Consider the following 26793-nt stretch of genomic DNA (forward strand, 5'->3'; position numbering starts at 1 on the left):
CAATTAATGAAGCAAGTTATTTAAGAACACATTTTTATTTACAATGACGGCCCGAACCCGAACGATGCTGGGCCAATTGTGCGCTGCCCTATGGGACTCCCAATCACAGCTGGATGTGATACAGCCTGGATTCGAACCAGGGACTGCAGTGACACCTCTTGCACGGAGATGCAGTGCCTAAGACCGCTTCGCCACTCGGGAGCCCAATGGAAAGGGGCATCTACTACAAACACCGTAGGTATAATGACATTCAGCCTACAAAGTGGCTTGTATTCATGGAGGATGCCAAGAGAAGCCAGGCTCAGTGTTTTATAATTTTCCTTCAAATTTGAGAAAGCATCCAAGTGAGACAAACAGCGCCCCTCTGCTTTAGTATCTGTAGCCCATGTCTCTGATGTTGTTTGGCCAAAAAGAATATGACGGCATCAGATACATACACATTCTAAAACAGAGGGGAGCAGTTTCGCTCGCTCGGATGCTTTCTCCGGTGAGATTGAGGAGTCTTGGTCAAAATTAGGGGGGGGGGTCAATTCAGATTTCAGGGAGGGTTACGTTCTGTGGGTGTCACAGAGTAGGCTGATACCTATGGGTCTTGAGTCGTTACGTACAATAGGCTGACTAGATGGAGCTGATTTCCCACAGTTAAAAGTTCAGCAATCAGAGCTAAGATGCTAATATTTGTTGAAACTCTTCACAGTTGTGTTCAGTGGGTGTTACGGAGTAGGCTGACACCCCATCTCATGGACCCAAGATAATTATGTAATGCTGTACTTTTCATAAGTATGCCCCCAATGCAATGCTGAAGTCTAATACAGCCACAGAGCAATTTCAACTGATTTGTTTTACTTTGGTGTCAAATTAACTACTTGTCTTCTGTTCAATTGATTTAAAACAGAATTCCAACCTTGTTCAGCATTATCTAGTCCAAATATATTCTTAATCCTAATACATGGCTGTATTGTTTTAAGAAGCATTTCTTACAACTATCTTCAACATATTACTGTCATAGTCTGGCATGAGGAATTCAATCCGTTTGGGAAAGAAAGGAGTCATTCAATGAAAAAACTATTGTAAAGAGCATTAGTTTATTTCTTATTTTCCACAGGTTAACTCAGAAACAGTATTGTTATATACAAAATCTGGAATGTTGAATGAATTCATATCAATCATCTTACTGTAGCCGTTTCCAGAGAAACCTTTGAAATAGCTATACAATGAAACGGGTTGTGTCTGCGTTGCAATTTATTGCTGGTTTTACAAACTCTGAGTGACTAATGCCATGATTAATTGATTTCTTAACTTTTTAAAAAAGTATTTACATTTTGATTAGTAATGTCTAAAAAGTCACAGGAGACTGAGCTAAATAAATTAAAACAAGGTGGGAGAATGAAGAGAAGACCAGTTTATCTTGGATATGGCAGACAGGTGACCCCCTAGGTTTTAGTCCCAGATTGTACAAGGTCTAAATATGACATTGACCCGAGAAATCTCACTAGATTGTTCCTATTCCCAGAAAGAAAGTAAAATAACACAGTGCCCACAACAAAACAGCACACAAGCATAATTACAATGTTCTAATTTAAAACATGATGTACAGTAATATTGCAGGGGGGAAACCTTAAGTCAATATGTTACCTCTCTAGGCTAACATTGACCAATGACAAATATCTGCAGTTATGAGCCACTGGGTCTGCAGTTGCTAAAAAAAAAAAAATGGTACAGTTTTCATTTGGGGGCAATGTTCAGTTGGAATTCAAAATGGAAAAAAGGGGAGGAAACATTGACAATGTTTTCTATTCCGAGTCACAAGTTGACAGTAACATGAGTATAATCTTTAGCTGTACGCATAACGTAACAATGAATTACATGCATACCTTTTGGAATTTGCGAAGGATTTGGATAACGACATTGCCATTAAATGTGTGGGAAACACCAAAACAATGATCAATCTCTGATAAGTACTTTATATACTGAAGTACTTTATATACTGAAGTACTTTATATACGCTCTGTCACAATTCAGTGTTTGCATTACAATCGATTTACAAAAAAGGTTCAGTGGGGTAATAATAACTTGTAGAGATCTTTGAATTGGATCGTTTGCTTTCTATAGGAAATATTTCTAAAAAGGTTTCATGGATTCAATTTTCAAAATAGACAATTCATTGGGTGAATTCATGCAAAAAAACACATACATCTATAGACTGTTGATTACACCAAGTGGACATAGCGTAAAAGGTTTTAAATGCATTTTTATAACTTGTGACACTATTCAATTAGAAACATTACAAATGACTTCGCAGCTCGGATTGAGTTTATTTTATAATCGGGGTAAAAGTTATTCATGTTTGCACAGATACACGTAACCAGTTGGTTTGAACAGATTTCCGAGCAGTCAAGTTTGGGAAAGCCTGCAACTCATATGTAAGCCTAGTGACGCAAGAGCATTCACTGTCATACAATGCAGACTTTTACATTTGACTTTTACATTTCTTTGCTAAAAATGTAACTCCCCATGTTTTTTTTTTAATTTAGAAAAGATTCTTTACAATATAAAATCCTGTATAACAATCAGCGATCACTAAAAGGGTTTCTTCTTGCGTTTTCCCCCCTTTTATAGGTCTAAAATAAATGCAATTGGATGTCTTTCTGAATGAAAATAAAGCCGCTGACTATTGCTATTAAACCATTGTGTCGAGTCACACGGGGTTGTACTCAAGAAGAGAGCGTTTAGTTTGTTGTGAAGAGAAATATGGGAATATTGCTTGGGTCTCAGGATAGTCACTCCCTCCACCCCCTTGTTCAAACAGTTCAAGGTCTATGGCACTTAACAGCTCAATCCCCCCCTAGCGGAGAGCAAACAGTCCATGCATGAAACACTATCCCAACACAAAAAGAGAGTGAAAAGCCTAGATTGATGTCTAAAAAATATGATTTTTATACACAAAAAGGCAAACTATGGTTGTTTTCCCACACTTAAACAAAAATATGTTAGACAGACATGAACCCCTTTTTAATCTCAAACCGTTTTGTGAGTGTTTTCTAGTCACCAGTGGCTGAGTTGAGGGAGAAGCCCTTTAAAATCTTACCAACATGAGTGGAAGGGGCCCAGAGACCAGGCCTAAACCTGCTCGGAGTCTTGAGTGGAAGGGGCGGAGTCTGACAGGCTGCATCTCAAATCACACCCTATATCCTTTGTATATAGTGCACCACTAGTATGTAGCGCACTTTGGGGAATAGGGAGTCACTCCCACCAGCACCTCCCCAAACCCTGACCATGGTCTCAACACATGTTTTGGTGACCTGCCATTACCACTCTGCCTCCTGACCCACTATCCCACATCCTGGCTAGGCTAATTAAGGCCAAGCAAAGACATTCCTATATTGTTACTCCCAGTCAGTTTCCCCACAAAAGAAATATCACGATTTGTTCAATATCCCAGTCCCAATTCCATTTCACATACGAAGAGTGTTTTACAGCATCCAAGTAGTCAGCGACCGGAGTCGCCGATTCAGTGACGGAGTGAGTGTCCTCGTCTGTCAGCAGTTCAGTGACGGCACAGGCAGGTCTTTTCAGGTGAGGGATATTCCAAGCCAGTGGTTCCACAGAGGCTACTAAAACTGTTCCTAGACTGCGGACAGTATATAATAAATGTATGCAGTGTGTGGCTCACAGGCTTTATGGAGGCAGAAGCAAATTAATCGTCCTTCTCAACTATCCACCATGTACAGGACCTGGTTGAAAACGGTCACAATTGCACGTAGGCGGGGAGGGGGATTCTTAAACATCGTTCTGAAAGCGCAACCCAGCACTACATTCATCTCCACGAGAAAGCACATAACATTGTCCCCCAGATCAAATGTCACCTAGGTCAAATAAGTGGTCTCAGCATCTATTAAATAAACTAAAAAATACATGATTTAAAAAGGAGGGCAGAGAGAGACAGACGGAGCCCTGCCCTCTAGTGGTCAACTACAGTTAATGCTCAACTACAGCAACTACAACTCCGGAATGATGTAGGAATATTCTTTTCTTCAAAAAAAAAAAAAAACGAAAGTCTAACGATACAGAAAGCACTTTTTGTTGATCTCTGTGTCGTTGGAGCACACGCAGTCTCTGCAGCGACCTCTGTGTAAAAAATAACCGGCTATCCCACAGTGACTTCTTCTTTAAGACGACTAAGTCGACAACGCATGCTTCCAGATGTTTGCTCCCCCTCCCCAGGTCCCTCTCCTCCCTCACTAAGTCCACTTGATGCAGTGGTTCGGCCCCCGTTATCCCAAAAGCTCTAGAAGGTTCTCTTCCCCATAAAGCACTTCAGTTCTTCTATTTATAGACCAGGCTCCTCTGTATATAAAAACAAGAAGGATTGGAGGTCGTCTCTCCACAGTCCCGTCTGTCTCTCTCTACGCCGCCAACTCTCGGACGATGATCATATCCACAGTGGTGGGAAATGTCTTCAGCAGGGCCACGGCATTCCCATGGTCAACGTTCACAAAGCTATATCCGTTTGCCTGGGGGGGAAACAAAGAGAGATGTAGCTCAACACCGAGATGGCAACTTTGGCTCTGATGTGTAATGGTATTTTGTAGTAGGTAAACGTGTTCAGCAAATAATCGCTACAGTATAGATTTATAGTGATGGGGAAATAGAGGGAATGGTATTATTGGGTTCACCTGGAGGATCTTGTCTCCAGGCTGGAGTATCTTGGAGGCAGGTCCCTCAGGCTGGACCCTTGTCACAAAGATGCCCTGAGAGAGAAGAGAGAGACGAATCACGCCCATCTGGTTAACACTAGTGACGTTTACTCACCGATTGTTGCAAAATCCGTACAAATGCAGTAACAAGCTGAGTTGCTATACAGTGAACTACTAACATAATGCAATGCTTAACGTAAGAGGCCTCAATTGTGTAAGTGCTTAGATTACATGTCACATGCAGTAGGCTGTAAAAATAAACAACACTATATTGCTATGGGAAAAAGAGGGCTGATGAGTGAACATACATTATCGTCCGGACGAAAAGGGTTACCCCGTCCTCCTACTCCTCCTGATATACTGAACCCGAGCTCTGGGTTCTTCTCCACTTTGACCCGGAACTGAAAAACAGACACCAGCAGACATTACCTTCACAGGGGATGTTACTTTGAATATGAGTCACATACAGTACATTCGGAAAGTCCCCTTCCCCCTTTCAACTTTGTTACGTTACAGCCTTATTCTAAAATGGATTAAATAAAAAAAAATGTTCCTCAATCTACACACAATACCCCATAATGACAAAGTTCTTGAAATTTTTGCAAATGTACTAAAAATAAAAAACAGAAATACCTTATTTACATAAATAATTAGACCCTTTGCTATGACACTCGAAATTGAGCTCAGGTGCATCCTGTTTCCATTGATCATGCTTTAGATTTTTCTGCAACTTTATTGGAGTCCACCTGTGGTAATTCCTTTGAATGGACATGATTTGGAAAGGCACACACCTGTCTATATAACGTCCCACAGTTGACGGGGCATGTCAGAGCAAAAACCAAGAAACGAGGTTGAAGGAATTATACGTAGAGCTCAGAAACAGGACTGTGTCTATGCACAGATCTGTGGAAAGGTACCAAAACATTTCTGCAGTATGGAAGGTTCCCAAGAATACAGTGGCCTCCATCATTCTTGAATGGAAGAAGTTTGAAACCACAAAGACTCTTAGAACTGGCCGCCCGGCCAAACTGAGCAATTCGGGGGAGAAGGGCCTTGGTCAGGGAGGTAACCAAGAACCCAATGGTCACTCTGACAGAGACCCAGGGTTCCTCTGTGGAGATGGGTCTATCTTCCAGAAGGACAACCATCTCTGCCGCACTCCACCAATCAGGCCTTTATGGTAGAGTGGCTAGACGGAAGCCACTCCTCAGTAAAATGCACATGACAGACTCTCAGACCATGAGAAACAAAATTCTCCATCCTTGATGTTTCCGAAATAAGTCTATATAACACACTGCTGTTGATAGAACAGAGAGATCCTTCATGAAAACCTGCTCCTGGGCACTCAAGACCTGACTGGGGTGAAGGTTCACCTTCCAACAGGACGATGACCCTAAGCATACAGCCAAGACAATGCAGGAGTTCCTTCTGTAGCTCAGTTGGTAGAGCATGGGGCTTGTAACGCCAGGGTAGTGGGTTCGATCCCCGGGACCACCCATACGTAGAATGTATGCACACATGACTGTAAGTCGCTTTGGATAAAAGCGTCTGCTAAATGGCATATATAGGAGTGGCTGCGGGACAAGTCTCAATGTCCTTGAGTGGCCCAGCTAGAGCCCAGACTTGAACCCGATCGAACATCTCTGGAGAGACCTGAAAATAGCTGTGCAGCGACGCTCCCCATCCAACCTGACAGAGCTTGAGAGGATCTGCAGAGATGAATGGGAGAAACTCCCCAAATACAGGGGTGCCAAACTTGTAGCGTACCACCCAAAGAAGACTCATGGCTGAAATCGATGCAAAAGGTGCTTCAACAAAGTATTTAGTAAAGGGTCTGAATACTTACGTAAATGTGTTACTTATATATATATATTTTTTTAAATAAATGAGCAAAAAAAATCTATAAACCTGTTTTTGCGTTGTCATTATGGGGTATATTGTGTGTAGATTGAGGAGGAAAAATCTATTTTAGAATAAGGCTGTAACTTAACAAAATGTTGGGTCTGAATACTTTCAGTCTAGCCAGTTAATTGATGTAACGAACAATTACTAAGTGCAATGCTATGCATGCTTTAACACAGTGGTCAACAACCCTATTCCTATATGATGTAGTTCAAGCCCAGCACTAAAACACACATATGTGTTTGACCTAATCATCTTAGTTAATCAAGGTTTTGATGATGAATGAGGTTTGTAGCTGCGGGCTAAACACCCTATAGCTCTCCAGGAGTAGGGATGAGGAGCTTCGTTGAACTGTAACTCTCCATCCATCCACCCCCCCACCCTACCTCCTGTTGCAGTGTGTCGTGGTCGGCCCGTGGTGGAGGGGGCCCCTGGGGCTGCTGGCCATGGGAGACCTTGAGCATCAGGTAGTCGATGAGCTGCTCTCTGGAGGGGTGGCGGGCCATGGGCGTCTGGCACGACGTCATCTGGCCACGCACCGGACCGCCCAGCTGACCGTTCAACGAAGGCACCTGGCAAAAACACACAGACAGACACACACAGAGACAGACAGGTGTTGGTATAGAGTTGACGTTCCAACAAAATGGATTTAAAAAAAAAAAGAGAATTAGACGTATCTAAAACGCTCACAGTACTCAAATTCATACTTTCACAGCACTTAGAACAAGAGAACAATATACTAGGCTATAATCCAGCAAGAGAAAAAAATAATAATAATACAAATTTGGCCAAAGGGTAAGCTGAACTGCAGGCCCGGCATACAGATGAACATGTGACAGAACAAGAGTGCAAATTTCAGTAGAAGCTGCTGATTTACCAGCAGCAAGGTGCTCTGTCTAAAGCAGCAGGCCAGGGGGATTGGATCCACCGACTCATTGCCACTGCCCCCAAAGCAACAAAATCATGGAAATAATTGTCCTCTGACTCGTGTGGAGGATGAATTTCAGAGATGAATCAATGAGGTTTTATGAGATGGTGGTGGGTTTTTTGGCAGGTTCCACTGATGTAGCTGGGCCGGCAAGGGTTAGGCTTTCTTCACTGTGACATAGGGCAAATCTGAAATGACATCCTATTCACTATATAGCATGTAATAGGAAAGGCTAGACTAGGGCTCTTGTCTATAGAGGTACACTATATGTGCAATAGGTTCTTTACGGAGCGACTGAGGAGTCATTATCAATGCCGGGTCTGAAGGACCACAACAGAGTCCACTTCACCTTGGTAAACGTTGAGGTAGAATCTGAAAAATTCGATATATAACCCCAGTTCAAAAACATTTGTCCTTAGTATTCCTATTCGACAGGGAGATCCATTTTCTCTCCGTATCTACATCCAGGCAGATAGACAGTAAGTCTAAGGACATTGAGTAAATTGAACTCAAACAAAAAAAATACATTGCGTTAGAGCGTGGGAAGGAGACATTTATATGAAAGGCCTCATCTAACGTCTGATAAGGACTTGCAGTCCGTATAATAAAATGGCTCTCTATGAGTCACGCTGTTGTTTTCTCTGTACGAAATCTCTTGGAACAGACCATTTCAAATTCTCACAGACAGCCGACTGACCTCATTCTGCGGCTCTGTCTGAGCCGGTTACTGAAAAGAGACAGTTGCGGTACCACCGGAGAACCTGCAGGTGGCAGGAGGAACTCCCCAAAATGTCTACATTTCTCTCAAATTCAATTCTCTCAGTGTAAATGGAGTTCTATCTCAGTGTAAATGGAGTTCTATCTCAGTGTAAATGGAGTTCTATCTCAGTGTAAATGGAGTTCTATCTCAGTGTAAATGGAGTTCTATCTCAGTGTAAATGGAGTTCTATCTCAGTGTAAATGGAGTTCTATCTCAGTGTAAATGGAGTTCTATCTCAGTGTAAATGGAATAGTAAATAAAATGGGCCTGTTCTAATTATTTCACAGGTCATAGAAAGGGAGAGATTTCTGGGTATCAAATATTTCAAATGAGCCTCTTCACATTCAGTCCTCAACTGAGAAGTTCATATGGAAACACTGTATACTGTACATACGGTAGAACTTGACTAATCGTCTCACATATTACTCTTTTAAATTGCAATTCCTCAACTAGTCAACGGACGCCGTACCATACAGTATCTAGCCTAGCGATGAAGGTCAAGAGCCCACTGGGGCCCGGACTGAGGAGCTTTACTACGCTGAGCTTCCCCCACCGTACTCCACCCAGCAGAGCTATTAATAATACCAGTATAACAGACGCAGCGCTCCTCCAAACCTCACTGCGAGGCACCGGGGACCCTGGTGGAGGGAAGAGGGGCCACCGTGAGAATAGATAGGCCTGAACAATAATCTCTTTCAAGGCAGATCTTGTTAATTAGAACTCATTAAATCACTGGTGGGGAGGAGGATGGTGCTTCTAGGTACTGCTACTGGGTCAATATCTTAATTCTCAGCGAGCTAGCTCTACTCAGGGTATTGGGCTGGGGCAGGGCAACGTTCTACTTATAGCGGTAGAGAAAAAAACGATGGGTCAGGGAATGCATGTGCCGAGATGGGACAGACAGGCACTTCCAGTTATGGTGGGGTTGTATGATCGATTTGTAGAATTATTGCCCTCGTTTTGTTAAACTACTCCAAACTGTATGGGCCTATGACTATTCCATGGGCTTTATGGTCTGCATTTCTAATTTATAGTAGCAAAACAAACCAATTTGAGGAGACCATCTTTTAGGAATGTGAAAATGATCAAACTAGTATTTGCCACATGTGCCGAATACAGCAAGTGGAGACTTGACCGTGAAACGCTTCCTTACAAGCCACTTAACCAACAGCGCAGTTCAAGAAGAAAACCATTCACCAGGCAGGCTAAAATAAAAAGGTCATAATTAAAAGTAACACAATAGGAAGACTGTTGATTGGTTCAGGGGTATCCTCTACATATAGTGTGCACTTACTTGTCGGAGGGTGTCCATGGTGTAGCCCTGCTGCCCTTGAGGTCCAAACACGTCATCCTGAAGAGGGAACCATGTCAGATGATTGGTAACAAAGCCCATGTCCTGTCTGTGACAAACACACCTCTCCTATTTTAGGAGAAGTCCCTGAAGCCGTGTACTATTAGGTAATGTTGAGGTCATTCTTCATGTTGAAGCTGAATTAGTCGACCATGTTCTGGTCGAGGCTAATAATGTTTTGTCGCATGTTCGGTTAACAAAAAAATCTAATATTTCTCCAGGTAATTCCAACACCCATGAAACGTACATCTATAGAGAACGTTCTTAACAATGAGGATGATTATTCCCTACGTCGGGCACTAGAGCTGAAAGTAGTGTCCTTTAGAGAATAAACAGAGGAAAGGAAACGACGATTCATTCAATCGTAAGACTACACGTTGAGTGGAAATCAGTAGGCCGCCATTTGACACCACGAATCAACCTAACACCCCCCCGTACTTACCTTGGACAAACACAGTGCTCACCGCCACAGAGAAGTGAAAAGGGTTATGAGGTGATTCTGAAGTGATCAACAGTGGGAGTGAAGGAGGCATTAAAGCGAGCTGATGACGATTGATGAGTCAGAGTGTCGTTAAAAGGGGAGAATCAATTTGATTGAGGAGGGAGGCACGCTACCCGATTGGAGTGTGTGGGTGGATCTGGTGGATAAAGCACTGGGATAAGTGAATTATAGGTTGGGAGGGAAACCTTGTTTAAAAAAGGGGGCATTTTGTACCGTGCAACATGCTAATATTATTATACTACTGCTCATGATCCCAGGTGATATTTATTTAGAACGTTTCGCCCCTTAGGTCTTCATCAGGCATCCATATCCCAGGTGGGGGTGGAAGGTCCTGTATATAGGGGCAGTGCAGGGACATCATGCCAATGATCATTTTCAAGGACTAACACAGTTTGAAAAGCCTAAAACCAAAAGTGAAAGCAGAACATGTCCCATCATGCTTCAACCAATACTCACCATTGGGGGAAGGCATTTAAGGACATTAGCAGGAAGCACTAGTACATTATTGATACTGACCCACAATTGAAACCCATTTTTAAATATCCCCCACGTATGGTTTTTAAAAGATCTCCAAACGTGAGAGATAGCGTGGATAAACCAGAGCAAAGGGAGAAAAGGGCAAGGTTCCGGAGGGTAATTACAAATGTGGCCAATGTGCTCAATGCAGCTTTGGCCTGAGTTGGCCTAGAATGAGTTATCCATGAGTTGGCCTAGAATGAGTTGGCCTACAATGAGTTATCCATGAGTTGGCCTACAATGAGTTATCCATGAGTTGGCCTACAATGAGTTATCCATGAGTTGGCCTACAATGAGTTATCCATGAGTTGGCCTACAATGAGTTATCCATGAGTTGGCCTACCATGAGTTATCCATGAGTTGGCCTACAATGAGTTATCCATGAGTTGGCCTACAATAAGTTTTCCATGAGTTGGCCTACAATGAGTTATCCATGAGATGGCCTACAATGAGTTATCCATGAGATGGCCTACAATGAGTTATCCATGAGTTTGTCTACAATGAGTTATCCATGAGATGGCCTACAATGAGTTATCCATGAGTTGGCCTACAATGAGTTATCCATGAGATGGCCTACAATGAGTTATCCATGAGTTTGTCTACAATGAGTTATCCATGAGTTTGTCTACAACTCCAGCACCTGCGGAAAGTACCTGGATGTGCGATGTTTTAATACTATTAATCTACACATCCAACTGTACTATTCAACATGAATGTTATTTCACATCAGAGATGACACTTGTAGCATATACAACTAATCAAAAGGCTTCCGACGCAATGTCGTCACTGGATAAATGAAATTCCTCGACGCCAAGCCAGTGAAATAGCTGTTCGCTATCTCACCTGTCAATTGCATCCTACCATATGTCCTATGATGACACAAAGTCACTGCCTGACAGAAAATAAGTTTTTAGAGAGAATATCTTTATAAAGGATAACAACACTGTTTCACCCCTACTACTGGTTGGATAAGGTAGGCTACTTGTCTGCTGTAAATTGAGAGACTACAAAAATGTTCAACTTATACAACAGACAAGACAACTTATACAACAACAGTGTTCGTTCAGCCAGGTCTCAATTGCTCTTTGAAAGATGCCCTTCTACAGCGCTAGGACTTTCCTCTACACGAATCCTTGATAGAGATTGTGAGTTTCCCTACAAACAGTTTGTGGTAGAGCGGACTAGTTTATGTGCACAGACAAAGGATGCCCCCTTTCAAACAAGTTAGGTTGCGTCACACTACAGCAAGGACCTATACAGTTCAAAGCCCCTGTCCCAATAGTTCTAAATGGCATCCTTCCTTCCTTCCTTCTGTGAAGTCATCCCAGATCTGAGGGTTGAAGCGATGGAAGCAAACAAGGTGGAGAAAACTTGTTTCCATCCAGCACAGATCAATGGCAACATCAAGGACTGAACATCACAAAATTATCAATCTTAACCGAGGAAGTCATTGTATTCTGAATGGAGCAACGAGGGAGCCAAGGATGCCTTTGAAAAGTATTGGAAAAGGGCCCCAAGCTGAAAAGCAGTATGAGGTAAGAATAAAATCTGCCTGGATAGGAGGCAGCTAGGAGCTAGGAGGCTGAACTGTAGTCTAGCTCCAGTCCAGTCCAGTACTCACACAGTGGCCCTGGGCTCCATAAGGCCGTCCGTCTGCGGCAGCACTAAAGACCAGAGAGCCTTGGCTGCCTGAGTGGTGCACGTCCCGAGAGCTGCCGTAGTGGGAGCAGCTCAACGGGGCGTAATTGGAATTATAGGACCGAGACAAGGCGTTCTGAACAGAGGAGGGCAACACACCACATTACATATACAGTAGGATTTCCGTTAGCCGGTTAGCTTTCGTCCAAAATATATTTTGTTAAACCGATAAATAAATATTGACCCTGCCAATTGTCTGGGAGAAGAATAATAAATCCCATTGCAAAATGCTTTCTAGCCTATTCATTGATAGAAATACATTTGACGGGTCATTTCTATCAATCTATAGGGAAATTCGCATCATTTTGTGGAATTAAGTTGGTTCGTCTGTACAGTATATTCGTTAGGCATCTTATTTATCACGTTACAGCATACAGATACAGAGCCCTTGAGTGGAAAAATATGTGATTTCGGTCATTCTGAGCACCGTGGGTGGACGCCCTAATCAGGTTACGCACCCGATCCATATGGGTCTGGTAAATTTCACCAAATTAAAATGTTGTCGGTCAAAATGTCCGGGGCGCCACATTTTCCTAACGGAAACCCTGACACGCAGCCAACACACACATATACAGGCAACACGCGTACAATTGAGTGGGCATGCATTTCACTTAGTGGTAATGAAGGACAAAACAATGGAAATAATATTGTTAATGTTAACATTCCACATGCTCTAACAGCAGGCAAGCATGCAGCGAATCACAAAACATTTCATTTCATACATCGAGTTAGTAGCAGCTTGTTTGCTTGTTACTCCAAACATACTGATGCATCATGGCCATCTGAAGAAACAGTACGTGTTATACGTAGACCCTTGATAAGCCCAAACAAGTGCAAACTGTTTCAATTTCAATATGTAGCTTTCCAGTACAAAGCCGCTCCATTTATCAGGAGTCGACTGTACTGCCACTGACTACATGTTACAGTCAAACTCAAGACCACAGAATCTGTTAACGTGGTTGTGTTCTTCAAGGAGATTTCAGCACGTAGCGAGTTGATGCTCTACGATTTAATTAGGAAGGAAATGGAATAAAATTAGACGAATCTCGCTTGTGAACAAGTGATTAAATGGCATCTCCCACATCGTGTCTTCCTCGGTCTGTTCTGACGGGCCTCGACTAATTAAGGATCAAGTGAGTAATCTCTCTTTTTCAAACGGAGGCCATTCATTCCTCGTTCTAAGTCACATCGCTGATTAAACAGTCTGCGATGACATCGTCACTTTCATGTCTGCGTTCTAAAAAGGTGCACACTGTGGTGATGAAGTGGACAAGGAGAATGCAGACTGTAGCCCCCCTCAACCGGTGGTACCAAGGGACCGTAGGGGAGCCACGTCTTCATTACTTGTCCCATTCCTTTGCATAATTCTGAACTGACGCAGAGGAATGGGACAAGTAACGAAGGTAAGAGAGTGAAAACAGAAACGCCACTATGATGTGGGTCATGAGGTTTCTGAATGGACGGTGAGAGGTCATCTCGGCAATGACGTGATCAAATCGAACGGACCTCATAACAACCTGGGCCGCTGACATCAGAACAGTGTGATGATCTTAACACGTTCTAAATCAAAAACACAGGCGACCTCTATTAGAGCTGGGACGATAAAACAAAAATGTACAAATCGGCACCAACCAAACCGACATTTATCGAGGACATTTTACTGCTTGCGACAATAATGATAAGTAGCCTTTACTAGGAATTAAATAAGTCTGCTAATATGGGCTAATATGGGCTATTGCTTGAATAAATACCATATTCAAAGTAATAGTAGTAGTTTTAAAGATAATATAGACAATTAACTGGTGCACTTAATGGTATTCACTTTTTATCGTTGCGATAATTCAGTCAATTTAGAGAGAGATGGATTTTTGTCCATATCACCCATGTTTGACCTCTTATCGTGGCTATGCCTTTATATCATACTGGATTTCTCTTAGTGGCAATTAAGACTATTATTAAACATACTGAATGGAAAGTACAATCAAATGGATTGCTCATTAAATATTCATCAAATACTCTACCTTTTCCATCTTCTTGGCCTCGATGTGACGCATCACCTGATCTCTCCAGTCCACCGGTACCCTTCCTCCTGCTCCCGGTCCTCCCGGCCCATCCAGCAACGAGTGCTCAGACTTCACCCTGGCGTTGGGCCTCTTGCTGGGGCTGACGTGCTGGTAGTTGAAATCGCTGACTGACATGGTCCTCTCGGGCAGCTCGTGGGGCTGTGGCCTGGAGCTCTGGGGCCTTGGGGTGCTGGGCCCGTCAATGCTGTAGGTACGGGCCGACAGAGGCCTCTGCATGGCCTGAGCCACGGCCAGCGGCCCCCGGCCCAGGGTGTGGATGTCCCTGTACGTCATGTACTCTCCCTCGGGCACCTGCATGCGCCGGGGGTCCCCCATGGAGGAACTGCTGCTGCTTTGCCTCTGAAGGGTGCCGCTCCGTGGCTGACCTACGAGTGGCAGGTGTCTCTCCTTAGCCCACATATCACCGGGCCCCGTGGGCCCCGTGGGCGGGCCTCTCTGCTGGGCCTGGAGGAGGTAGGGAGGAGCCTGGTTGCGGTTGGAGTAGTTGGTGTTGGCCAGAGAATGCTGGGGCGGAGGAAGGAAGCCCTGGTCGGGGAGGACGGGGGTCCTCTGGGTCCACAGGCCGTCTTTGGGCATAGTGCTGCTGGAGTACTGGACGTTGTACTGGGGCGGCGGGCCCATGGCCATGCCAGAGGGGACGGGGTAGCGGCCGGTGCTGACGAGAGGCTTGGAGGAGCTGGAGAGTAGGTCGGAGGAGGAAGCTGAGGAACCGGAGTAGACCTGGAAGGGCTGGTCGTTGAGCAGGGAGGCTGACTTGCTGCGGACGATGCTCTGGCCCTGGGCCCCCGGGCCAGCTCCGGCCATCCTGCTCACAACGCCACCCTCATAGAAGCCCCCCTCAGCATCCAAGGAGTACAGCTTCATCCCCCCGGCCTCGATGTTGGTGATGCTCTGAGCCTTCGCCACTACAGGAGGGGAGCATCGTTTCTCCGGGGACAGCTCCTCGGTGCTGCGAGACAGAGACATGTTGCTGCTGGCCGTCACGCCCGCAGAAGCCGTCCGCACCATCGACGTGGCAGAGTCCACCCTCATAGGTGACACAGCCAGTCCCTCGCTGGAGTGGCTATTGAAGTGGTCGCCCAGCTGGTTGCCGTTCTTCAAGTGGTCCGTGATGGGCGCCGTAGAGTTGTCATTGTTATATGGGGGAGGCAAGTGGTTAAAGTCCTCCTTGGCGCTTGAGCCGTTCGGGCGGTCGTCCGGTTGGACCACCATGTTGTCCGGCTGAGGCGGCAGCTTGGCCAAATTCATGTTGATCTGGTCCCACTTGGTGTAGGCGTCACCCATGCCGTTGTTGTTGCCCTTCTCGATGAAGGCCAGCCTCTCCATGGACAGGTCGTAGTCAACCACCATCTTCTCGGGCTTGGACTCGTAGCCCTGCTGGGTCTTCAGGAGGGCCTGCAGGGACGTGGCTGAGCCATTGCCGTTCTGGAGGAGAGGGGTGCTCTCCTTCCGCTGGTTCATGTTTACATCCTCTTGCCTGGAACAGGAAGCGCAACATATTGGTTTGTTGTTGTTGACGAGTATTGTGCCATACAGAGTATAAGGGGGCGGCAGGTAGCCTAGTGGTTAGTGTTGGACTAGTAACTGAAAGGTTGCAAGTTCGAATCCCCGAGCTGACAAGGTACAAACCTGTCGTTCTGCCCCTGAACAAGGCAGTTAACCCACTGTTCCTAGGCCGTCATTGAAAATATGAATTTGTTCTTAATTGACTCGCCTTGTTCAATAAAAGGTAATTTAAATAAATAAATAAATAAGGAAACAAACAGACGACCACGCAGCTTAGCAGGAACCCCGGCCTACATCCCAATGACTAGGAAATCCCACTGGCTTATTTACATTGAGTGTGAGCACACCTAATAGCAAGGAAATCACACCCTCCATCCTCAAGAAACCTAGAGAGGAACCATACTGCGCCCACCTGCTTTTTGGTAGGAAGGGCATCTTGGCCTCTCTCTCGGGGGTGCACAGGGAGTTGTCCTGGCTGCTGTCCGTGGTCAGAGACACAGAGTCCGACATGCGCGACGGGGACGAACAGTTGCTGTTGTTCTGATTGCTGTTGGCCACCGTCTCGTCCAGCAACGAGTCAGCGTCTTTACCGTCATCTGTCAGACGAAGAGAGGAGAACTCGGTCAGCGTGTACACATTGTTCTGACGGGCTTTACGACAATTTCGGGGGTGTACTACCAAGCGGTGTCCCCATGATGTAACAAACGTGTCAATACTACATACAACTACGCTGGTACTTAACTCAAATTAGGATTTGTCCATAAGTAACAACTTTGTTAGATATGGACAAACTCTAACTTGAGTTAAGTACCAGCGTTCTAGCCATGTACTACTTCTAGTGGTGGTGAATCCCGCAAGGAGCCGCTGGTCTGGGTGGTACCTTTTTTGTTCTTACTTAGGGCCACCACTTTGGGCTGGTTGATGGTGATCTCGATCAGAGGAGGTCTCATCTCCGCCATCTTCATCTCCTCCTCCTCAGACGAAAGCTCCTCGGAATCTTGCAGAGAAAAAGACTTGACACACACACACATTTATTTATTATTATTTTTTAAATCACAAAATAAATGTGCAAGGGTCATAATGTGTATGGCCAACGAGGTGTGTAGCATGTTTCCGTAGTAGCGTACCTCCAGGGTGTCCTCATGGTTCATGGTCCTGGTGTTGTCGGAGGTTCGGAGAGAGGTCTTCTGGGAGTTGTAGGATTCAGAGGTCTCCAGGGGTGCCGTGGAGTCCTGGACACAGACAGGCGCTTTGGGCTCCATCTCCACTGGCTTGCCGTTGGCACAGGGAGCCTCAATCACCTGGTTAAAACCCCAAAACAACAGAAGGATATATAAAGGAGACGTGTTTCTATTACACAAAAAAAAATTAGTCATTATTAGGTTGTTATTTGTTACCCATTTAACACAACCGCGAACTCCTGTTGATCTCAGGTTTATTACGGCTGATTGGAAATTCCACTCATTTCCAATATATTATGTTTAACATATCAAATCAAATGAAAATATTTGCAAATACTTGTGGACATGTGGAGCAGTCTTTATTTTCTCTCATGCAATCGTCCAATACAACACCACAGGGTTCCTCAACTGGAGGCACGCGGGTGATTTTATTTTTAAAAAATTGTCCCGCAACTGAATCTAGTTGATCCCTGCAATACACTGTATACAAGTTGTTTGTTGTATTTACGGAAAGCAGAAGACTAGAAACTAGACTAGACAGTGTGCGTGTGTGTGTGTGTGTGTGTGTACGTGCAGTTTGCATGTCTGCCAGTGTTTCCAGACAACAGGGCTCAGATGGAGGCCAACCTTGACTCCCACGTCCTGCACTCCCACATGGTTACGCTCGCTAGGTCTGGCATCCTTCCCTGACTCGTTGCCTGACTCGTCCTCCTTCAGCCTGTGGGCGACTGACTGGGCCGTCTTCACCATGTTCTTCAGCTCGTCTGGGTATGGTGTCGGGTAGCGCTTCAGGTTGCCCTCCTGGAAACACACACACACACGTCACAGACACACGTGCACATAGTGGAGAGAGCGCGACACGCACATTAAAACCAGTGATCACAGAAGGTCCCTCGACCACGGGGTAGGAGGTTGGTAGGGAGGGGGAGTTGGGTTTGCCTGCCAAGCGGAGGTGACGCCACGGTCAGACTGACCGTTTGAAAGGCGGTGTGCCTCTTCCCGGCAGGCCAGCCCCCTCAGTCTGTTGGAGAGACACTGCAGCCAGGCGGCCATATTGTGCCAGTGGGAGACAGTGTGAGACGGCACAATTGGTGGGAAGGAAATGATTCAAAACCACCGCACCATGAGCTTCAGGCAGCTTCCATTTCACAACGAGACAGTAGACACCAAACTACTAAATGGAAATTCTGTAGAACTTGGGTGCAGGCACACACATCTCTCTTGAATACAAGGGACAAAGGGAAAGGCCAATCTTTTATGGGTTGTAGCTTGAAGCACAAGATGACAAAACAGATCTAGGCTACGTGCCAAATCGCACCCTATTACCCTTTGCAGTGCACTACTTTTGACCAGAGCCCTATGGATTCTGGTCAAATACTGTGCACTAAATAGGGAATAGGGTGCCAGTTGGTACACAACCTAGATTTTCCATTATAAGAAGAGGAGATTGAAAAAAAGCTTGCTTTTGTGCCAGAAAGCCCATTTGTAACCCTTGCTCCAGTGTTTTAACAGCCTTAACAACTTAGTAATGAGAACTGTGTAATGTGCAAAAGCAATGAGAGTACAGAGCAGCGTTATTTGACCCTGGTTCTCAACGGGGCCAAATGGACATCGTTTGTCATCTCCTTTCATTAGCTTGCATTTGCATAGTGTCACCCTCAGTTTGTCATCCGCGCAAGCTCCAATCTATAGCACGGCAAGTTAAGAGAGTTTGTTTTTCTTGGCTGTGTGCTTGTTTGTGTCTATGCATGTGTGTGGGGTACTGACCCGCGGAGGCGTCTCCCTCTCATCCTTGTCCTCGTCACACTCGAAGGCCACCTGGGCCCGCTGCTTCCTCTGCTCCTCCCACAGGGAGGGGTTAAAGCTCTCGCTGTCAGAGCTGGGGATGTCTGGGGAGGAGAAAGACAACCAAACGTCAACCTTTATGCAGAATTACAATGACATTTGTTAAACATACATCTAGAGATAAAATAATTGAATAAAATATGAAACCTTAGCAGTTATGTACCACTAATTAAAACATTGTCCCTTAGTAGGTTTTTCAGTTTCCCCCCCGAACCACATGGTATGCGGTATCAATATCACTTGATAGCCACAAAAAATGTGCGTGTGAGGTAAATTCATAGTGTTGACAAAACTGGTGGGAATTCTGTTTGTTTTTGACAGCTTAGCCCAGTCATGTTCGAAGCAAAGATTCCACTTCAGAGTAGTACAAAAGTAGTGTTGCTAGGAAACAGATTAAGACGTTTTAGTCTCTCTTCCTCCAGAATCTATTTCGTTTCAATTTTGGAGATTTACATCTGTCTAGGCAAACAATGGGAGCTACAAAAGGTAGTGAGTACAGCCCAGTACATCACCGGGGCCAAGCTTCCTGCCATCTAGGACCCATCTAGGAACCAGGCGGTGTCAGAGGAAGGCCCTAAATATTGTCAAAGACTCCAGCCACCCTAGTCAGAGATGGTTCTCAATGCTACCGCACGGTAATCGGTACCGGAACGCCAGTTCTAGGTACCAAGAGGATTCTAAAACAGCTTTACCCACCAAGCCATATGACTCCTGAACATCTAATCAAATGGCTACCCAGACTTTCTACACTGCTGATACTCTGTTATTATCTATGTATAGTCACTTTAATAACTCTACCTACATGTACATATTACCTTAATTACCTCAACACCGGTACCCCCTGTACATAGCCTCGCTATTGTTATTAACTTTTTTTATTTTGGTATTTTCTTAAAACTGCATTGTTGGTTAAGGGCATGTAAGTAAGCATTTCACTGTTGAATACCATATTTCCTTCAGTGGTCCGTTTTTAAATCCAAAAGTAACATAAAATGTAGCAGCTTATTTTCAGTATTTTCACGAGATTTAATTTTCCCTGCAACTTCACCAGACAGCCGCTGTGTCAGACTTCATGGTAATTTGATCCGACTGCTATTTGTGGTGCAGAAAATATGAAATTGCCGCTATTGCGCTTGAAAATGGCTCGGATTTCTTATGCGGCTTCCACAACACTTTTGACAACCCCTGGTCATTCCCAATTAACGGGCTGAGTAGATCTGGCGGGTGCCACAAAAACAAATTGTAACGCAAAAGCAGTGCACTGATAACGGATTCACTATTTCCCCTCCAAGAGCACCTGTGGCTCTCCTGAACACCGATTCTGTTTGTTCACTATAGAAAAAAAAGTAATAGGTGAGAAAGTCAATGTTTTTGCTTCTCTTTGCACTTGATCTAGCTTGCATGGCGCAAGGAAACAAATGGAACTGTCCCAAAAGTACAAGCCTTGTCCACCCAGCCCCGTTCAAAATGTCAAGCTAAATCAGCTAAAGAAAATATATATATTTTTTTAAATATCTAACCTGTAGTATCCTTCGGCCAACAGGAGGTCAGAGAGAGCAGGCTGGCTAACTGATGTAACAGTACACCTAGTGCCCAGGTAACAAGTAGTGCCCCGGGTAACAGGTAGTGCCCAAGGTAACAGATGCAGAGTGGGAGGGGTCACGGATAGTGTTTCTACACGGTCCTCCTCCTCCTCAGAGTAGGCCGTGACTGACATCGATGGTGGCCCAGTTCTATTCGATTGATGAACGTATTCGGAGGGGAAACGTGACATTCGTGTATCTAAACGGTCCTTCTGTGGCTCAGTTGGTAGAGCATGGCGCTTGTAACGCCAGGGTAGTGGGTTCGATTCCCGGGACCACCCATACGTAGAATGTATGCACACATGACTGTAAGTCGCTTTGGATAAAAGCGTCAGCTAAATGGCATATATTATTATTATTATTATATATTATATTATAAACGCATACTATATAGATCCGTGATTACCTCGAGGAGAGATGCATTGTCGAGATGCTTGAACAGGACCGAGCCTACAGCAGATCTTTTTAGTATTAGTCTAGGTCAACCACCTTGCAACTCCCTGGCTATTTATATATACATATATATATATATGTATACATATATATATGTATACATACATACATACATACATGCATGCATGCATGCATACATACATGCATACATGCATACATGCATACATACATACATATACACACACACACACTGTACCATCAAACATTTGGACACACCTACACATTCAATGGTTTCTCTTAATTTTTTACTATTTTATACATTGCAGAATAATAGTGAAGATGACAAACTATGAAATAACACATAAAGAATGATGTTGTAACCAAAAAAGTGTTTAACAAATGAAAATATATTTGATAATTCTGCAAAGTAGCCACCCTTTGCCTTGATGACAGCTTTGCACACTCTTGGCATTCTCTCAACCAGGTCAGGAACAAAGGGACAATGTAACCAAGACCCCTTGATAAAGTTGCTTGGATTCCAAATTTGCTTTGTTGACCAATAGCATTACTGTTTTGTTAACCTTCAGGATGTTACCACACCAGAACCTACCCAGAGGTGTTAGACAATGGAGGATGGCAAGAACAACACAGAGAAGGCTGATTGTCTGAGAAGACAATAACATCTTTTCAATAGAGTGTAAAGAGTCACTTTGGAGGATGGGCTACCCTACACAGTATAATAAAATATTGATGACAATCAAACCTTCTGTTTGATTATAATAGTTGTGTATCCGGGTTTCATTATTCAATGTCTTGGCTTGATGTGGGTATTTCAATTAATCACTGGAGAACAATATTTTCTTCGTTGCTAAGTTTATAAATCTTTTTTTTTTTTTTTGGGGGCTGGTCTAGGTTGTCTAGTGTAGGATGTATTGTAAAAGTGAACAGAGCCTACCCCACAGATAGTAGGCCTTAGTATTAGTCTAAGACTCGGTTGTCTAGTACTCACAGTCCTCTGTCCTGGTCTGCTGGGGGAACATGTAGTTGGTGAGAACTGTCTTGTGGGTTTCTGGATCCTCCTCCTTCTGCAGAGGGATGAGGGGCTTCGACTGTGGGGGGAGGGGAAAGAGACCATATAAGACCGTGCTATAAGAGGAAATGTTGAACATCCTCATGGCTTATGAAAACTGTCAGGAAAATGCCATTTCTTGACCAAGTAATAGTTTTCTGAATATGTATTCACTGGGGTTGTCACAAGTTACCACAGCCACAAAGTAAAAACAATCATTTGCATTTTTGGTCTTCATGTAAGGTTAGGCATACAATTAGCAGTGTGGTTAAGGTTAGGTTTAAAATCACAATTTAAGAGAAATTGTAGAAATAGGCGGAATGTATGGTTTTGTGGCTGTGGTAACTAGTAACAAACATTCACTGGTGGAAATCATCATTGGTTTCCAAACCTACTAAAGCCTTTGGACAGTAACATTATGAGATGATCAGAGCTGTATTTCTTTGGAGGAGATCTAGTGTGGCAGGAGTAGGGCTGGGCAATATATCAAATTTATTTGAATGTATGTTTTTACGTGATTTTCCAAATGCCCGTATCGCAAGAATCAAGTCATCTTTTTGTTTTTATGTGCCTTTATGTCCGCTAATTCTCGTGTTGTCTTTTTGGTCTCGTCTCCTTCGCTCCTTCTGTGCTGTTTGCACCTTCCCATTTACACCAGAGATGTGTATCTAATGACGAGACGCTCATGACTCCGCAGTATGTGAGAGGAGTTGGAGCGGAGCGTTCCCAACTTGACTGGAGCGAGACTCCCAAAGGCTGGAGTGTCAGCCTTCTCGCCCTCCCCAATTTCGCTCCAGTAGCGCTCCCTTCACGAGCTCAGGGCATGCCCGGACCAGCATGCATTTGCAGTCTACTTGTGTGCTGCTATAGCCCCTTGCTTTAGCTACTGTCATGGAGTTAATACATATTTTCATAACGAAACTGATTTAAAAAAAAACACAGGTGCTAAATCAAGGTGACTTGAGGACCAAGAGCAAGAGAGGGAGTGTGGTGATGTAGTGTCCACAACTAAAGAATCATTGTGGAATCTGAAAGACAAGTATCCCAAAAGCATGATGGTGTACTTTCTAGATGCACATGCTAAAAGAAAGGAACAAGGTGGCTAGATAACGAAGTGTGTCATTGCAGCCAAGTATTTAAAAAACGTTTAGTTCAGAATCTAGTTTCTCATGGTCAGAGTCTTTAGGTACCTTTTGCCAAACTCCAAGCGGGCTGTCATGTGCCTTTTATTGAGGAGTGGCTTCCATCTGGCCACTACCATAAATGCCTGATTGGTGGAGTGTTGCATAGATGGGAGAACCTTCCAGAAGGACAACAAACTCTACAGCGAAACTCTGGAGCTCTGTCAGAATGACCATCGGGTTCTTGGTTACCTCCCTGACCAAGTCCCTTCTCCCCAGATTGCTCAGTTTGGCCGTGGTTCCAAACTTCTTCCATTTAAGAATGATGGAGGCCACTATGTTCTTGGGGAACTTCAATGCTGTAGAAATGTTTTGGTACTCTTCCCCAGATCTGGGCCTCAGCACAATCCTGTCTCGGAGCTCTACGGACAATGCCTTCAACCTCATGGCTTGGTTTTTGCTCTGACATGCATGAGCTGTCAACTGTGGGACCTTATATAGACAGGTGTGTGCCTTTCCAAAACATGTCCAATCAATTTAATTTACCACAGGTGGACTCCAATCAAGCTGTAGAAACATCAAGGATGATCAAAGGAACCAGGATGCAACTGAGCTCAATTTAAAGTCTCATAGCAAAGGGTCTGAAAACTTCGGTAAATAAGTTCTGTTTTGAATTTTTAATACATTTGCAATAAATCCTAAAAACCCGTTCTCGCTTTGTCATTATGGGGTATTGTGCGGAGTTTTATGAGGAAAAAAGTAATTTAAACTAGTTTAGAAGAAGGCTGTAAAACGTAACAAAATATGGAAAAAGGGAAGGGGTCCGAATACTTTCTGAATGCACTGGAAGCCACTCAACCAAAACATGCTTGTTTTGTTTTCGAGAGCACTTCTCCCTCTCCGGTCAAATGTTCTCAGCACAGCGAACGGTCAGCGGCTTTTAGTTTTCAGCTTTGGAGAAAGGCCCTCTGTGCCATATGGTGTGTCTGCAGGATTAGACGCCATGGAAGTGTTTTATTACGTTTAATCTGAGTTTTTGGCGGGTTGTACTGTGTCCAACGGGATTAGTCCATGGCTGGCTGTCGGGAGCTGTCGGGTTGCACCACTATACTTGGGTCGCTCGTTTTCTTGCCCCAGAAAATGACCACCAATCCCCATGCTTTCCACAATGACCACCATTGTGTGTGAGGTAACCGTGGGTAAAGCTATCGATGCCTCCGTCAGCATTGGCTGATTGTTAGGCGTAAATAATCACAAGATTAAATATGCCATGGCGTGGTATCTGGAAGTTACTGTAGGGGTTTGACATGTTTTATTACGCCGTTTGAGAAGTAGAGCGACATGGAAGTGCACTGGCTCCCACACGTTTGAGAACATCTCAGAGACCACGTGTGTGTGTGTGTGTCATTCAATTACAGATTACAATTCTCATGACACCGCAGGGAGGCTCTTGACCCAACAGGGTCATACAACAAGCACCTTCATACAAACAATGAACAGAGATTTAAAGAAATAAGCCTATATGGAATACAGCACAAAGCACCGAAAGCACCTTAGTTGAGGTGTAAGCCAAGAGGCTGTGTACACACCTGGTTCTCAGACAGCCACATAGCAGTCATCTGGTTGAGCTTGGTGAAGCTGTAGGGAAGATTCCTCAACCTGGAGACACAAACAGAGAAAGAATTACAGTTAAAAAGTCACCCTTCACATTACTGACCTGAGAAAGATATGGGACAGATATCAACTGGCAACGAAAAGCACTATTTAGCGAATAGGCTGTAATATTACGCATCCATAACAACTTAACTTAAACCACACTTAATTGTACAGATACTGCTGTCCGATATTAATAATGCCCAAATACGTCTACAGGATAACTTTTTAAAGTGCACAGAGAATCGGATACACTATCCTCTTATGTTTGTTGTGTCGTAAAGATTTTCCAGTTAGATTTTTATTTGTTTCTTCCTGTGAAGCACATCGAGTTGCATTCCATGTCTGAAATATGCTGTATAAATAAAGCTTGATTTGATTACATCTTGAACAGGTAGGAAACAGGTGCTGTGTCAAATGTGTCTCCAAGGCCAAAGTGGGAATGAGAAATAAGTGGTCCCGGGGTAATAAACAGGAGGATAGGAACTCATTTACAGCAGGTTACAGGGTTACTGCTGAGTCATGGTAAAAATCTATTTAGTGCTGCTGGCAGTGAGAGGACTAGAGCGGCTAGTCCGTCTGTGGCCATGCCTGGAAAAACACCTGGAAATAACCCCTATTAATTCCTGATGGAGGTTTTGTGAGTTTCTGAAATCAATCCACTCAATCTTCCTGGTCCAAACGTTATCTTCCTGGTCCAAACGTTATCTTCCTGGTCCAAACGTTATCTTCCTGGTCCAAACGTTATCTTCCTGGTCCAAACGTTATCTTCCTGGTCCAAACGTTATCTTCCTGGTCCAAACGTTATCTTCCTGGTACAAACGTTATCTTCCTGGTACAAACGTTATCTTCCTGGTACAAACGTTATCTTCCTGGTTCAAACGTTATCTTCCTGGTCCAAACGTTATCTTCCTGGTCCAAACGTTATCTTCCTGGTCTAAAAGTTATCTTCCTGGTTCAAGGCTTTAACTCCTGTATCATTATTCACCAATGATTTACTTCCAGGGTCTCCGGGTAAGTGTGTGCAAAGTGGGGGAATGCATTCTGATGATTTTTTTCTCCATTGTTCACACACACACACACACACACACACACACACACACACACACACACACACACACACACACACACACACACACACACACAGCGTGTGTGTGTGTGTGTTTCTTCAGCGCCTTATATAATCCACTTTGGTGGCGGACGCAGCAGAGAGAGATTGCTCTGGTGCCAGCGCTGGTTCCAATAAGCTGGATGGACATGTTTTACAAGGCACCACATGGCAACAGTAGAGTGGCTTTGCACAATAAAGGGAGCAGCTGGTAGACCGGTACCCATTTTAACTACTGCGTTAAACTGGTGATTCGACTGTTCGAGTGCTCCAATGAAAACCCTCTGAGAACACCAGAACCAATGGGAAAAGTTAGAGGAGATCAAATTGATTTGAGTGATGTTCACAGCAACAACATAAGCGAAAGTTGCCGTAATACATTGTGTTGTCAAGTTCCACGGATTAAAGATTGGGTTTAACGTGATGCTGTGAAGCTTGGGCTTTTGCCATGGTACCACATATGGATGTTCAACCATTTGTTTTATTCATAAACATCTCCCTTTCAGCTGCATGTGAACCAGGCTAAGTAAAGTAAATACTGTGTGTGGAAATGTGTGACGCCTCCCTGGGGGAGGGGGGTTTAGAGCATATGCGTAGCCTCTCCTGCAGCGTCTGTGACTCTCCATTCAACCCTGACAAATGTGCTGCCTCCTCCCCACTAGTACTACAGATTAATTTGCACTGCAGTCATATTTTCAACAATGCCTCATTTGTAATCCATGTTTTATGTGGTTAACGTTCCCCCCCCATCTTAGCTGGGATAGGGAGTGTTGACGAGGGCCCAAACAGGAGTACAGGGGGGATGTGACATCTTAGCTGGGATAAGGAGTGTTGCGGGTTGAGATGGTGGTGACGAGGGCCCAAACAGGAGTACAGGGGTGATGTGACATCTTAGC

The 26793-nt window shown here is 44.3% G+C and overlaps 1 protein-coding gene across 3 annotated transcripts in view; it reads right to left on the reverse strand.

Moving 5' to 3' along the window:
• Positions 1–1066: 1066 nt before the first annotated feature.
• The window catches only part of LOC118385494 (erbin-like), a 117234-nt gene continuing 91507 nt past the window's right edge, over positions 1067–26793 (reverse strand). The window contains exons 14-27 of one of the 3 annotated variants that reach the window (XM_035772677.2): positions 24726–24795; positions 21956–22055; positions 18893–19014; positions 17753–17926; positions 17072–17245; positions 16840–16957; positions 16357–16540; positions 14376–15915; positions 12278–12430; positions 9582–9638; positions 6986–7171; positions 5006–5098; positions 4677–4751; positions 1067–4514 (exon numbers count right to left, since the gene is read on the reverse strand). In XM_035772677.2, coding sequence (XP_035628570.1) covers positions 4407–4514; positions 4677–4751; positions 5006–5098; positions 6986–7171; positions 9582–9638; positions 12278–12430; positions 14376–15915; positions 16357–16540; positions 16840–16957; positions 17072–17245; positions 17753–17926; positions 18893–19014; positions 21956–22055; positions 24726–24795 — 3154 coding nt within the window. In that variant the 3' untranslated portion in view covers positions 1067–4406. Of the gene's footprint in view, positions 4515–4676; positions 4752–5005; positions 5099–6985; positions 7172–9581; positions 9639–12277; positions 12431–14375; positions 15916–16356; positions 16541–16824; positions 16958–17071; positions 17246–17752; positions 17927–18892; positions 19015–21955; positions 22056–24725; positions 24796–26793 lie in introns of all 3 variants that reach the window. The other 2 variants (XM_035772675.2, XM_035772679.2) reach the window with 2 other exon arrangements.

Source organism: Oncorhynchus keta, chromosome 6 (genome assembly GCF_023373465.1).
Source record: "Oncorhynchus keta strain PuntledgeMale-10-30-2019 chromosome 6, Oket_V2, whole genome shotgun sequence".
NCBI classification, from domain to species: Eukaryota; Metazoa; Chordata; class Actinopteri; order Salmoniformes; family Salmonidae; genus Oncorhynchus; species Oncorhynchus keta.